Source organism: Pteropus alecto, unplaced genomic scaffold, assembly GCF_000325575.1.
Source record: "Pteropus alecto unplaced genomic scaffold, ASM32557v1 scaffold164, whole genome shotgun sequence".
NCBI classification, from domain to species: Eukaryota; Metazoa; Chordata; class Mammalia; order Chiroptera; family Pteropodidae; genus Pteropus; species Pteropus alecto.
The window spans coordinates 18,975,413-18,989,269 of record NW_006439568.1 but is presented as its reverse complement, the minus strand read 5'-3'; the positions used below and the strand labels follow the sequence as shown (position 1 = coordinate 18,989,269).

At 31.4% G+C, this 13,857-nt stretch overlaps 1 protein-coding gene across 16 annotated transcripts in view; it reads left to right on the top strand.

The window, feature by feature from the left end:
* Window positions 1-13,857, top strand: part of RIMS2 (regulating synaptic membrane exocytosis 2) — a 549,058-nt gene that overhangs the window by 338,560 nt on the left and 196,641 nt on the right. For all 16 annotated transcript variants that reach the window (XM_015593047.2, XM_015593053.2, XM_025050124.1 and 13 more), the window contains 2 exons: window positions 735-891; window positions 2,543-2,659. In XM_015593047.2, coding sequence (XP_015448533.1) covers window positions 735-891; window positions 2,543-2,659 — 274 coding nt within the window. The remainder of the gene's footprint in view (window positions 1-734; window positions 892-2,542; window positions 2,660-13,857) is intronic.

The window sequence follows — 13,857 nt, the reverse complement described above, 5'->3', positions numbered from 1 at the left end:
ATATACAACTTGGGTCAAATTTAACCTTTACTGCTTATTTCCCACTGATGTCCCACATTGAACTGCTATTTTTCTTCCAACTTAGATTTCTTTCTACTTTTCTCCATGTCTATCAAATATCAGTTGCTTTCTAGGACTCATCTGAGTAATATCACCTCTAATACACTTTGTCTAAGTGTATTAAATCATTGGGCTATTTTCCTCCTACAATTTGTCATATTTTTATTCTCAGATTTCTGTTGTCTCTCAGCCCTGTCAAATACTATAAGAAAAATACATAGGTTTTTCAAATGGTATTCAGAGTGCTTTCTAATACTGCTTATCTCTTAAAGAAATAACTGTTGACTTTTAGAAACTTCCTGTGAAGTTAATAATTTTAAATATTTGTAGTTGTTGAGAAGCATTTGAAGCTCTCCCTAGGTCATTGAAAAGATGAAAATGTTTTCAGAATAAACTTGAGTATATTATTGAAAATAATTAATTGTATATAAAAGTTTTACTCTACCCTAGCACACTGCTTTGGACATAGTAGCTATCTAAATATTTTAATATTTGTCATTCCTTTTTAAGTGTTTACAAAATATTATTTTGTCTTAGTATTATGCTTTATTCATTATGTTTACATTTAACATATGCAAAACCTTTCAACTTCACCAACATGTTTTTCAATAAAGTAGAAAATACAAAAGGACTTAGTGTGTAGATAACTATAAACTTAATTTTTTCTCTGTCAGACTATCGACACAATGGTCGAGATCTTCAAAGCTCAACATTATCAGTGCCAGAACAAGTAATGTCATCAAACCATTGTTCACCATCAGGGTCTCCTCACCGAGTAGATGTTATAGGAAGGACTAGGTCATGGTCACCCAGCGTCCCTCCTCCACAAAGGTAAGATAGCATATGCATTTTATTTTTGGGTAATATTACAAGTATTTATAATCAAGTATTATTAATAACCTCTAAAGATAATAAATTCTTGTGGAAAAAAGTTACTTAAGGAAAAACAGATACTACTTAATAACTCATATAATGAGAGTAATATGAAATATAGAATATAACTTTGACCAATATTATTTTATTGTGAAAGTTGAAAATTATAAGGAAGATCCAGCTTTCGATCATATGTCAGTTTTGAGTAAATTTGCTTAGAACCAAACTCATTATACTCATGGATGATATAACTTCTGATAATTTAAGAAATAGGAAAAAATAAACAACTGATGGGGCTTTAAAATTAGGAACAATCATATGAAAAATAAAAGCAATGCTTGGACAATGGCTGAATGGCTCAGAAAATCTGTAGCTTGAGGTTTTATACCCAGTGGAAAACTCTGATCAGTCCAGTTAAGTACAGAAAGGCTTAACTTAAGAGCCATGGAAATAATATATTTGCTAATAAGAAATATGTGCATAATTCACATTTTATATACTTGAAGTGTTTAAGAAATTTGAACTCTTTGAATGATAATCTTGTAGTGCTTATTTTATATGAATAATTGAGTTAATTTTAGGCTTAGAATTTTTAATTATAATCTTAATTTTATGCATAGTATTGGACAATCTAAAAGAATTCAAGATTTATTATATTTATAAATTTAACTTATTTAATCTATAAGGATATTAAACACTTAAAAAGCATTTACTTAATTTAGGTAATTGAAGAAGTTAAAAAGAAAACGTAATTAGTTTATAAACATACTTTAAAGTATTTGAAGATATTGAGTTAGCTAAGTTTGTAAATAGGAGTAAATATTAAGAGTTTTCTGAAAAGTTATTTCTTAAATGTAGAACTATCAATAGAATAATAAGATTTGTAATCTGAAATTTAAATTTAAGAGAGAACTAGAGTTTGAATTTGTAACTTTAATAAATTAAGCCCTACCTCATTAAAAAAAAAAAAAAAAAGAAAGAGTGCTTGATTTTTATCATGGAAAGAATATTTGAACACACCAATAGAAAAAGGCTTAGGTTTTAAATTAGCTTCAGGTGCACATAATAGGAACTGTAACAGGAGCTTACATAAAAGGTTTATTCTATCGTGAAAAGGAATTGTGTACATAGACAATCTAGGCCAAGAATGGTACATTAAAAAATCATCATTGATAGATTTTAAAGACTTCAGTTTAGATTTTAAAAAACAAAGAATCATTATCACTAAAATAGGATCTACCAATACATTGTCTGTAAACAACGTGCTGAACTCATTTTTTTCTACGCAAATCTTCCTGCTATATTTCATATATCATTGAGTATCACTAGAGACCTGGGAGTCATCTTTTAATAGTTTTGATAATCCTTATCTCTATCCTCATTGATACTAGCTTAATTTTATATCATATCTCTGTTATAGCACTAATCTCCTAACTTCAGTCTAATGGATAGTTATACTGTTAGCCAGAGATGCAATTAATAAAGCAAAATACTTGGACTTGACATTATACTGATTTTTGTCTTTTTCTACTATATTAATAAACCTCATTTCTTAGTATGGTAAATGATTACGGTTTATTAAGATATTTAATAGCTCTTGCTATTTCAGTCGGAATGTGGAACAGGGACTTCGAGGGACACGCTCCACTACCGGACATTATAACACAATTAGCCGAATGGATAGACATCGTGTCATGGATGACCATTATTCTCCAGATAGAGACAGGTAAATATGATTAAATACTATTAGGCCTTATTCTAATGACTGCCTTCAGGTAAAAGATGTTACCACAAAATGTTTTCATCTTGAAATTGTGTATTTCTTATATCTTATTTTCTAAAACCGTATGTTTCCTTTACAATGCCTACATTCATTCTTATGACCACCACGTTATTAAAAACAAAATAAGTAGAACAAAGCAAAAACAACCTTTTCTTTGGTAAGAAAAATATAAAATCATCTTGCTCTTGTAATTTTGGTCCTTTGTTAAATCAAACCAGTAGAGTTAGTGAATTTGCACATATGATAATCATAATGAAAATAAGACATTTTATTATTTTTTACCTTATCATAAACAATTATATATGAAAATACTTTCATGAGACAATAGATTTTAGTCTTTTATATTCATCAGGGAAATCAATGTGACTTTTTATGTATAAAATTATTGAGACAAGTCTGGTTTGTTTAGGAAACAAACACAGAAACTGATCCATGAAATGGTTTTTTTCTCATGGCTTTCAGTAATCCTTTATAGCATCTTAAAGAATCATGCTGTTGATAGCTGTCTTTGGAAGAATTCTCTGAATTTGCTCCATTAAATGTGACATACTTGGAAGTAACATGGCATGTTTCAATACATACGTTAACTACTACTAATTTTTTAAATTCAGCAAATTGATTAAAACTCTAATTCATGGTTTGAATATATATAAAATGGAAAATGCTATGATATTTCCCCCAAACTATGTAATGGGTTTGAGGTAAGGATTAGGAAAAAAAGCTTAATTTACTATTCAGAGAATGCTATGAAGAAATAACAAGGGAACTCAGGAGTCCCTTTGTATGCATCTGAAACTAATTTTAGGAAAAATACTTAGGGGCTTTTAAACCAACTGATATGAAATGTTGCTGTCAATATTCATAAATTTAATTGTTCTCTCTAAATCTAGGATTATTCTGATTTCATGCTTATAATTTCGTTTATTTTAGCACACTTTTTCAAAAGAAAAGATAAGGAATATCTTACTTTTTAAGTGTCAAACAAGTATTATCTTTTGTATCTGACATCTAAGAAGAAATTAAATTAATATGTTTAATAGATATTAATTATTAATGAAAGTTAATGTACTATTTTATTTATTTTTAATTTGTTTGACTTTTTCACAGTTATTTATATTTTGGAGGTAATTATAGGCATGCACCTATAGAAATTTATGCTTATCAGGTACAGTAATAAAGAAAGATAACTATATCGGCATGATTAAGAGTTAGAAAGAAGATTATTAGGGTGTTTGAACGAGTAATTTTGTTATCTAATAGAATTTTAATGAGTTTGATCATTTCTGGAAATTATTTGTATAGTGATTCATAAACTTTTATATTGAAAATTTGTTAAGGAAATGATGACAGGAAAGTCTGAAATGATTTTAAATCCTTCAACTTTATGTAAAGTTTTTCTTTTAATGAAAAGTGGACTTGATATTTTCTCAAAAGACAACATGGTCTAAATCTTACAAAGAAGAATAAATTAAAATTAACCTCCAGATTTATACTTACAAACAAAAATTGTCACTATCATATCAGATACATAATATTTTACCAGTATTTGAAGGCAAATGGCCCTAGGGTTAGGAACAAAAATTTATTAAATTCTTGGTGACTAATCCTTGATATTACCTGATATAGTCATAATTGAAATGTCATTATATTTTTTCTTGCTTATTTCATAACTTTAGGAATCTTTTAGTTTAGCAAAAATGTTCAAGTAATTCAGTTTTGATGGAACTTGATCCGTGTGGTTCATTACTCCTTTAGAATGCTATAGATTACCAGGTCATTATTACTCTTAATTGTAACCTGTTTTAAATCCTTTTTGAAATAAGTAAAATAGAATTTCATTTAAATAGGACTATAAACCATTTCTAATGTATTACTTTTGAGTTATCTCTATAATTGTTATTCATTAACGTGAGGAATCAAAAATCAAAAAATACAGTATTATCCATGTAGATAGTCTAGGACATTATTAAACAATGGGTTCTTAATATCTATTTTATCCTAATCTAAAAGCTTTTCAATAATAGCTTACCTATGAAGGCATTATAATTTTTTAAAATTTATTTATTTAAAATAGTTTCAAGTATACAGTACATTGGTTAGACATCTATATAGTTCATTAAACGATCCCCCAATTGCTCCCTCCCTCCTCCAGCCCTCCACCTAGCCATCATATTAATGCTAACTGCATTCCCTATGCTGTTTTCTGGCATTGTAATTTTTATGTATTATTTAAATGGCTAGAATACTCTGGAACTCTTACAGTGAATTTTCAAGAATAGCATTTTATAGTCAAATGATAATGTTGTTGTTTAAAGCCTAAAAGAAAATTTCCTTTGAAATAGTAAGTAAAATTTAGTTATTTCGAATGGTGCATTAACCTTTCTTGTCAGTAAGAATTGGTGCACTGGACAGAATAATATTTTGTCGAATGTACTCTTTTTCATAGGATTCGGAACCAAATGGCATTGGGTTTGAATTTAGACTTTTTACCACTTGCTAACTATGTATCTTTGGGAAAATTAACCTATTTGGCACTCGATTTCCTTATCAATAAAATTATAATATTAGTACCAACTTTATAGGGTTATTGGTTATATTGAATGACAGTGCCTCTAGTTGCATCATACATACTCAAAAAAATGCGCATTACTCTTAATGTTTTAAGAAGATCTTTTGGCTTACAAATAATTTACATTTTAATGTGCTTATTAATTAAGCAGAAAAAAGAGAAATCAGGCAATTCAGATGTTTTTTATAAAGCATTGTAGAGAATGTAGGACATGAGTTGAACCTTGAAAAATGAGCATTTTTATTCAGGCAAGAACAAGAGCAAAGGTACAGAGGCAGAACACACATACACATCAGAAAGACCCAGTACAAAGATGAAGGACTTGGGGACATATTGAAAAGTTATGCATAAAGATAATGGCTTTTATAGTAGCTATATTGGGTGAGAAATTATGCCATTTGACATTAGTTTATAGTACCTTGTTAAACTTAAGTGTTATAAGAAGGAAATGTAGTCTTCATATCCTTTTCTTATAGGTAATTTTAAAATAATTATATCAAAATTTGATTGGCTCTTTATTTCTTTGTACATTTCATTCTATTATTAGTCAAAATTTTGTTTTGAAAATAAAATTAGGTTCTTTACAAGTAATATAGAAACTTGGGTTCAGGGATACGAGCTAAAATGATGAATTGCAAAGGGCGTCTTTTATCTTCCTCTCCATTCCCCCCACCCCCCTGCATCCCCACACACACTTTTTATATTATTGTTTCTCTGGTAGACTCTGGTAACTGCTGTAACTAAAAACATAATTTTCCTGGGGCAAACTATGTGGTTTTAGTATTAGAAATCATTTCAAGAGCTTATTTGTTTATATAATTTAATTTGCTTTTAGAATAAGTATGGAGTACTAGGTAATATTCCTGTAACATGTCAGAGATATCCTGCAATAAGAATTTTTATGTCTGTCCTAGAGGCCAAAATATATTGGGTGCATGGAGTACACTGTTAAAGAAAAAAACTTTCACAGCTGAAAGCTTTTCTAAAAAATGTTTATTTAGCCAAATGCTAACTAGAGAAGAACCAGGTCCTGGGCATGAAGTCTAAACCACCAGCAACATGGCCAGGTAGAAAAGACATTTTTGTTTGCCATCCTGGAGTTGATGGGCACTTTTATACATTACATTTTAGGGAAGAAAGATGTAAGTTGATTTGAAAGAACTTACATTGGCTACAGATAAGGGAGGGTGGGAAAAGGTGAAGTGGGGGCAGTTCTAGGATAGATGCACAGTTAATAAGGAAGAGATATTTACTTCTTTTGTTTGGTTGTGAGAAACAGTCATGAAAGTTCATACATAGGCAGGATGTGGTGGTGTCTGGCAGACACTACAGTTGATTCAGAGCTCCGCCATATTTTCAGGAATGTGAGCAGTCTATTGTTAGTTGTCTCATAGCTATTAACTGATTAAATACTCTTGTCTCTTTCATTCCCTGCTGTAATGTAATGTAGGACATCTCAGAATTTTTCTTTTGTCAACACTTTTAGCATAATAAGAAAAAGTATAATTAACATTGACAGAAGATATATGACTTCATAAACATTCTTCTCTGTGCATTCAATTAATACATTTATATTCTAAAAAGAAAAATGCCCTATTATATGGATCCCTGAGTTACCTTACATATTTATGCTATTTCTCTATTCTTTATTAGTCAGCCAGCTAGTGAAAGTGGCAAACATATCATCTTACTGGTGCATAACTATTTTCAGTCTTTTTTAGTCCTTTCAGTTATCAACTATGAGGGGAAACATTTCTCTAAAAGTTTGAAAATATAAAGTAAATGAAAGAGAATTCACTTTACAAAAATAGTGCAATATTTTATTTATTATACTTCAGGAATATATTTTAACATAGTTAAATCATTCTGAGTATATTTTAGGAATCATAAAGTGGCAAAACAAAATCTTAAAGATAGCAGAAAGTTTTATATTAAGTTGAAATTGTTAGAAACTTAGCTTTCAAAAACTATTGGTTACTTTAAGGGTATGATATTTTATCTTCTCTTTTTGCAGTCCTTTTTATGTATCTGGTGATTTCAAAAAGGGGACATTCAGGCTAATTTAATATACGTAAGGATAATTATAAATATAATTGTATTCTGTTTTTAAAGACTATATTACTTAATAAGAACCAAAGTGTGTCTAGAAATTGGTTCACTAATCTAGTGCAGTTCTTTGAATTGTGATATTTTTTATAATGATTTTAGAATGTGTATTATTTTTTTCAAGTAGTAATTTTTTTAGTTTTCTGTATTTTTTCTCTTATGATGAATTACTGCTCTGCTCAGTTTTTTTTAGAAATTTCAAACAGATTGGATTAAATGCAATTTTTAATATAACTTTATTTAACTCATTGCGACAGTATTTATTGCTTAGATTAACAATGTTTATTAATTTGGGGGAAAAATAAGTATGGTTTAATGGAGGAGTGTAAATAAAACATGTTTTTGGTTGTACCAAGTGGATTCAGCAAAGGACCTTGGATGCATCTCTGGATCTTGGATGGATTTTAGGGCCTTACTAAAGCAGTATGGTTAATTTTGTGTAATATTCATAGACTGTGTAAAATTCATGCATTTCAACAGAATCTCAAGGGGGCTTATGACCAAATTAGGTTAGGAGGTATGACATGACTATAAAAAAGCATATAGTACAGTTCTCCAGAGAAACAGCACCAGTAAGATAATAGATGTAGATGATGATAGAAAGATAGATAGATAACTAGATAGATGGATAAATTTACTATAAGGAATTGGCTCACATGATTATGGAGGCTGAAAAGTCCTTTGCTCTGCTGTCTACAATCCAGACACATGGAATGGTAGTGTAGTTCAGTTTCAAATCTGAAGGTGTTGAGGCCAAGGTGGCCGATGGTATAAATCTCTGACTGAGGGCCAACGAGATATGAGATGTTCAGCTCAAAAGTGAAAAAGCAAAAAAGAGAGGAATTCTTTTTTCCGACTTTTGTTCTCTTTAGGCCCTCACTAGGCTATGCGATACCTACCCACATTGAGAATGACAGTCTACTGTGTCTGCCAATTCAAATGCTTATCTCACCTGAAAACACCCTCACAGACACTCAGAAATAATGTTTAATGTGGGTACCCCTGGTTTAGTTGAGTTGTCACATACAATTAACCAACACAAAAAGGGAAATAAACTGTTGATTCTTGCTTAATGTTTTCTCTGGCTTTAAGGAGAAAAAAATTATGTCTCTTCAAGGGAAATATTAGAAATTAGATGATGTATATTATATATACATATATATATATAATTAGATATATATGTTCTATGAATGTGAAAATTTTAACAAGCTTTGAATTTTACACATTTTTGTTACTCAAGTAATTTTCAGAGAAAATCTCTTCCTTTTTAATGCAATAAATCCCAAAATCACAACTATTGGATATTACTTCTACTCTTCGTAAAGCTAGGAATGCCTTTTTTTTAATCTTTTTTTTTTTATTTGTGTCCTTATACTATATAGGTTTATAATCTTCTGTTTACATTTCCAGAATGTTTCACGATTACATGAACCACTGCTCTCTTTGGAGAGTAGGTTCACCATGAAAGTAGTGTAATTCTGTTCTTATATTTTAGACAATTCAAAATGTATTTATTGAGTGAAACAGCCATTTTGTGCAAAGATTTAAAATAGACATTGTGCTAGTCTAGGTAAACGAATGATCCAACTAATTATTGCTAATTTTTACCAACTAATTATGCAATATGCTAACTAATTATAAAACATAGAAGACCGTGAGACAGAAGCATAATACTGTTGGAATAGATTGTAAAGAAAATTACTTGCTGGGTCTATTGGAAAAAGTTTTAAAATGAACTTGGATTTAAAGATTGAGTAGAATTTTGAAAGTTAACGAAATGGAGACAGTGGGGACAGTGGGCACAGTGAACATTCTTGACAGCGTGATGAGCATGAACATTCTTGGAGTCAGGAGCATTCAGAATATATTTAGAGAATCTTAGGTAGTCTGGTTTACCTAAATAAAAAGTTATGGAATGGGCGATGGGAAGTGATGGGACATGAAGATTCAAAGTACTTTAGAACTCATTTGCATACCATTTAAAGGAATATGTACTTATTTTTCAATATGGGAAGCCATTGAAGGAATTTGAGCAATATATCTACATGATAAGAAGCATAATTGCAAATATACTTCTCTAGAAGGGTGGAAAATGGATTGGTTTAGGAGGGGTTTGGGATCTGAAAGAGAGATTTAATAGAAGGTTATTCCAGTAGGAAAAGTCAGCCTGATTTGCAGTGGCAGAAGAAAAGGAAAGAAAGGGATAAATCTGAGTTATTTAGGCATTAGAACCAGCAAGGTTTATAAATCAACAGAGTGTGGAAAATAAGGAAAATGGAGAAGTTAAATCCTGAGATTTGAAAACTTGGTTTATTAAGTAAATATTTAAATCCTTAGTTGAAACTGGGATTACAAAAAGAGGAATAGCTGAAGTATTATATTAAGTTCCAAAAGGGGATTAAAGAATATTTGAAACTAGAGGGGCCTTTAGAGGGGCCATGGAGTCCTAGCTTCTGAAGAGGTGCCCAAAGGACTGCTGTTGTAGGTAAGGATGAAGCCAAATGGATAGGGTCTAGACTTCTCACTTTCTTTTTACCCAGTGTCATTCTGATTTTATTGCATTTATATATATTGGTTTTACATAAAATTCTGTTTGAAAAAGCAAGTAGTCTTCTGCTCAAAAAGAAAATTTGAGTACTGCTCCAGCTCCCTTAGTTCACAAATGTATCACCAAATGTCCAAATAGGCAAATGTTTTGCTCAAGCTTCACTGTGTTTTCTCTGAAGTGTCTGCATGACGCTCAAGCAGCCATCCAAAGAGCCCAGAAGGCAGCTGGAAATGTGCTGTGAAACCCAAAGAAAAATCAAGGCTAAGGCAATATGAGACTTTGCACTATACAAACAAATAGTATTATCCAGAAAGAATGTGTTGGAATATAAAGAAGGTTGAGGAACAAACCTTGGAAAACCACTGCCTCTAAGGAGTACAGAGAAGGAATCCAGTAAAGGAAATGGATAAAGAGGCAGTTAGATAAACAGATCCTGAATTTAGGATTAAGAAAGCCCTGAGTTTGAAACTCAGTACTGCTACTTTCTATATGGCTATGGGCAAGCCCTGAGCCTCAATGTAAATATCTGTGGGAATAATAGAACCCATCTCAAGAGTTGTTATGAGAAGTAACATGAGGTAAAGTGGACAAAGTTTTAATGGAGTTCTTGGCATATAGTTAAGTGTTAAATACTATTTTTAGAGCCAGAAATAATAGTGTTTCAGAAACCAAGAGAGGACAGTGTCAAGAAATAGAGCTTAAATCAATGTTTATCTAATACCATAGGTAAATTCAGTATGATGAGGATCACGCAGAGGTGAAAGGATTTTTTAGGATTTCACAGATAACATTCACAGGATAGCTTCAAGAGAGTGGTAGAGGCAGAAGTCAAATTACAGTAAGCTTCAAGCATGAATGAGAAGTGAGGAAGTAATGGCAAAAATTATAGGTATACCTTTTAAGGTGCTTTATGGTGAAAGGAAAGTCAAAGAGAGTCAATAGCTTAAGAGGAAGACAAGTTTAGTGAAAGTTTTCTCTTTAGATTTAAGTGCACTTGAGGAACGGTAGGCACAAGACAATAATGAATGAAGCAAACTCATTTGGGAAGTAGAATTACACGTAGAGGAATTTCTCCCTTTGGTGAAGAAGTACAAGTGCAGATATAAATGTATATTTATTCTGTATTTAGTGGTAGAAGAATGGAAGTTGAGAGAGTTCAAGGTTGGTTTCCATTTTTCACTGAAAGAAGCATAATGATCATCTGTCAAAATTAAGTGTTTGGCAATAAAAATTTTAAGAAAATAGAACAATTTTAAATTAGTGCTGTGAAAAGAAAAGAACTACAGATGAGCAAAAGGTCAGTCTGCTGCTTTGATGGCTTATGTAGTCATAAGTCCTGAGATACACAGAGCCAATAGCACGTAGTAAAAATAATAAACAGTGTTTTGAAAAACAAGTAGTATTCAACAAATTTAATAAAATTAATAATCAGAAATTATTTGAATCAATTTGTTACTAACTGGAATTTATAAGGTCCTTTTAGTTATTTTTAATTATTAATGATTAAAGAAGAAATAATTATCTTGTAAAATCTCCTAAGTATAAGTATTAGAAATTACCTTTTTTATTTTCTTCTTAAACTTCCTTATTTTTCTCTTCTCATCTTTCCTCCTAAAATAATAAGAAAACATCTGTGTTGTCTAACATTTTACAGATGGTGATGAAGATGTTTGAGTGATAATTGTTCATTAATTTTGGAATATAATTTGTTAAAATTTCAATTTGTTATATTTTGTTATATTTTGTTGTGTTTTATTTTAGAATACTTAGAATATTTTAACCTTTAACATTGATGTATTATAATAGATATTGAGTAGAAAGAACAAGCTTTCCAGTAGCAATTTTCATTTGCTTTGCTTACTATCTACTTATCTTTTTTGAATCTCACTTTTAAAAATTAAACTATACTTTTTTCTTTCTTTTCTGAGTCTTATTTCTATTCTTGTTTCTGCCATGCTTGCAGTCATTTTCTTACTCTACCTCGCTCCAGATACAGTCAGACCACTGAACATCATCACAGGGATGGCAGGTATATTTTTCTTACAATTGAGTCTGTTTGTAGAATTGCATGTGTCTATTGATATGATATAATTCTATTTCTGTTTTATGTGTATAGTTATTAATGAAATATAGAAACATTATCCTTATAAAATAGTAGAAAATAAATTATATATAAAAACTTTAATTGTAGTAGGATGTCAAATATACAGCTTCGTTAAACAGCTAGGATCATATCTTGATTCTAAAAATTTAGTTCTCCAGGAATGACAGTTAACTCATGATTGCCTAGAAGGATAAAACATTTAAAAAAATTAATTGCAATTGACTGCCTACCTTTCTCAACAGAATTTATAATTAGATATTTAGATAGCACTGGTCGATTTGTACCTATGTTAACAGCCTGCTTCCCCACCTCCCTCTACAGTTGAGGAGTCAGTCCTTGAAGTACTTAGGTTAAACTGATTGCTTTTTAGTTATCTTTTTGGCTATGATCTACTTCTTGGTCATCATAGATGATTTGGGATCCATGAAAAGTACTGGGTCTATGGGAAAATCCTTCCTTATTTGTACTCTACCATCATTCACCTTATATTTAAGGGACATATCGATTGCCTGTCAGTTAATAGAAAGGGGAATTAAGTAGAAAAATAAAGGAAAGAAGGCCTATATGTAGCTTTAGGGATTTGAGCCACTTCACTGACAACTTTTGAGGCCCTATAAGCAGAAAAGAGAATGGTAGTGATAATGTGGTGGGTTCAGCTAGCATAGATAAGCAATTACTGTACTCACTCTGGCTGAAGTTTCAAAGTGATTTGTGTTATATGTGACCACTTTTATCCTATTAATTTAGTTAATTAAGTGTTAATAAGAAAAGAGTTTAGGAAAAAAAAATAATCGACACCAGGGAGTAAGTTCCTAAGGACTGAATTGATGTAGATAGATATGGAAGGAAACTAAACATAACATCAAGAATAAATTCCTAATAATTCAAGTTTTGTGTTATCTTTCAGTAAATGTAATTGAAATTTAGTGCTTTTCATTTTATTATGGTGGTTATTACCATATTTAATTTTCTTTTATATTTTCTAATTCCCTTTTCTGCAAATGTTGGGCCCTGAAACAGGACGTGGCCGCCATCCAGCTACAAAAGCCCTGGGGAATTTGCAGGTTGGGTGTTTTGGGCTAATATTCAGTTTGTGTTATCTTTCAGTAAATGTAATTGAAATTTAGTGCTTTTCATTTTATTATGGTGGTTATTACCATATTTAATTTTCTTTTATATTTTCTAATTCCCTTTTCTGCAAATGTTTGGCCCTGAAACAGGACGTGGCCGCCATCCAGCTACAAAAGCCCTGGGGAATTTGCAGGTTGGGTGGTTTGGGCTAATACCCTCAGGCCAGTGCTTCCTAATGGCCCTGTGGGAGGGATCAGCACCAGCAATCTGTGGCTCAGTCTGTAGGTTACCCTGCAGAGGGGCCTGACTGAAGCACAATGGCAGCTGCCTGTCCAGCCCTCATTCTGGCACCAGGAAATGCAGTCTTTCCCTGTATGAATCTTGCGCTAGCCTGTGACCCACTGCCAGTGTCCCGGGTGAGTGTCCACAGGTGAGAGAGCCTGTGCATGGGCCTTTCAAAGGGGCACATAGAGTTTCAGTCTTCTTCTGTCTCACCCAGATGGCCAAAGTCCCTTCTGGTTTTTACAGTCAGAATCTTTAGAAACTCCTCTTCCCTGGGCTGAGACTCTGAGCTAAACAATTATTACTTTTTTGTTGTTATATCTTTTACTTTTACTATTGCCATACATGATATTCAGACTATTTTTTTGGTTGCAGTGATTATACATTTACTATACAAAAATATGAAAAAGTAGTTATATAACTGTTCTTATAATTGGCCAAGATCTTTCTTAAGATGACTT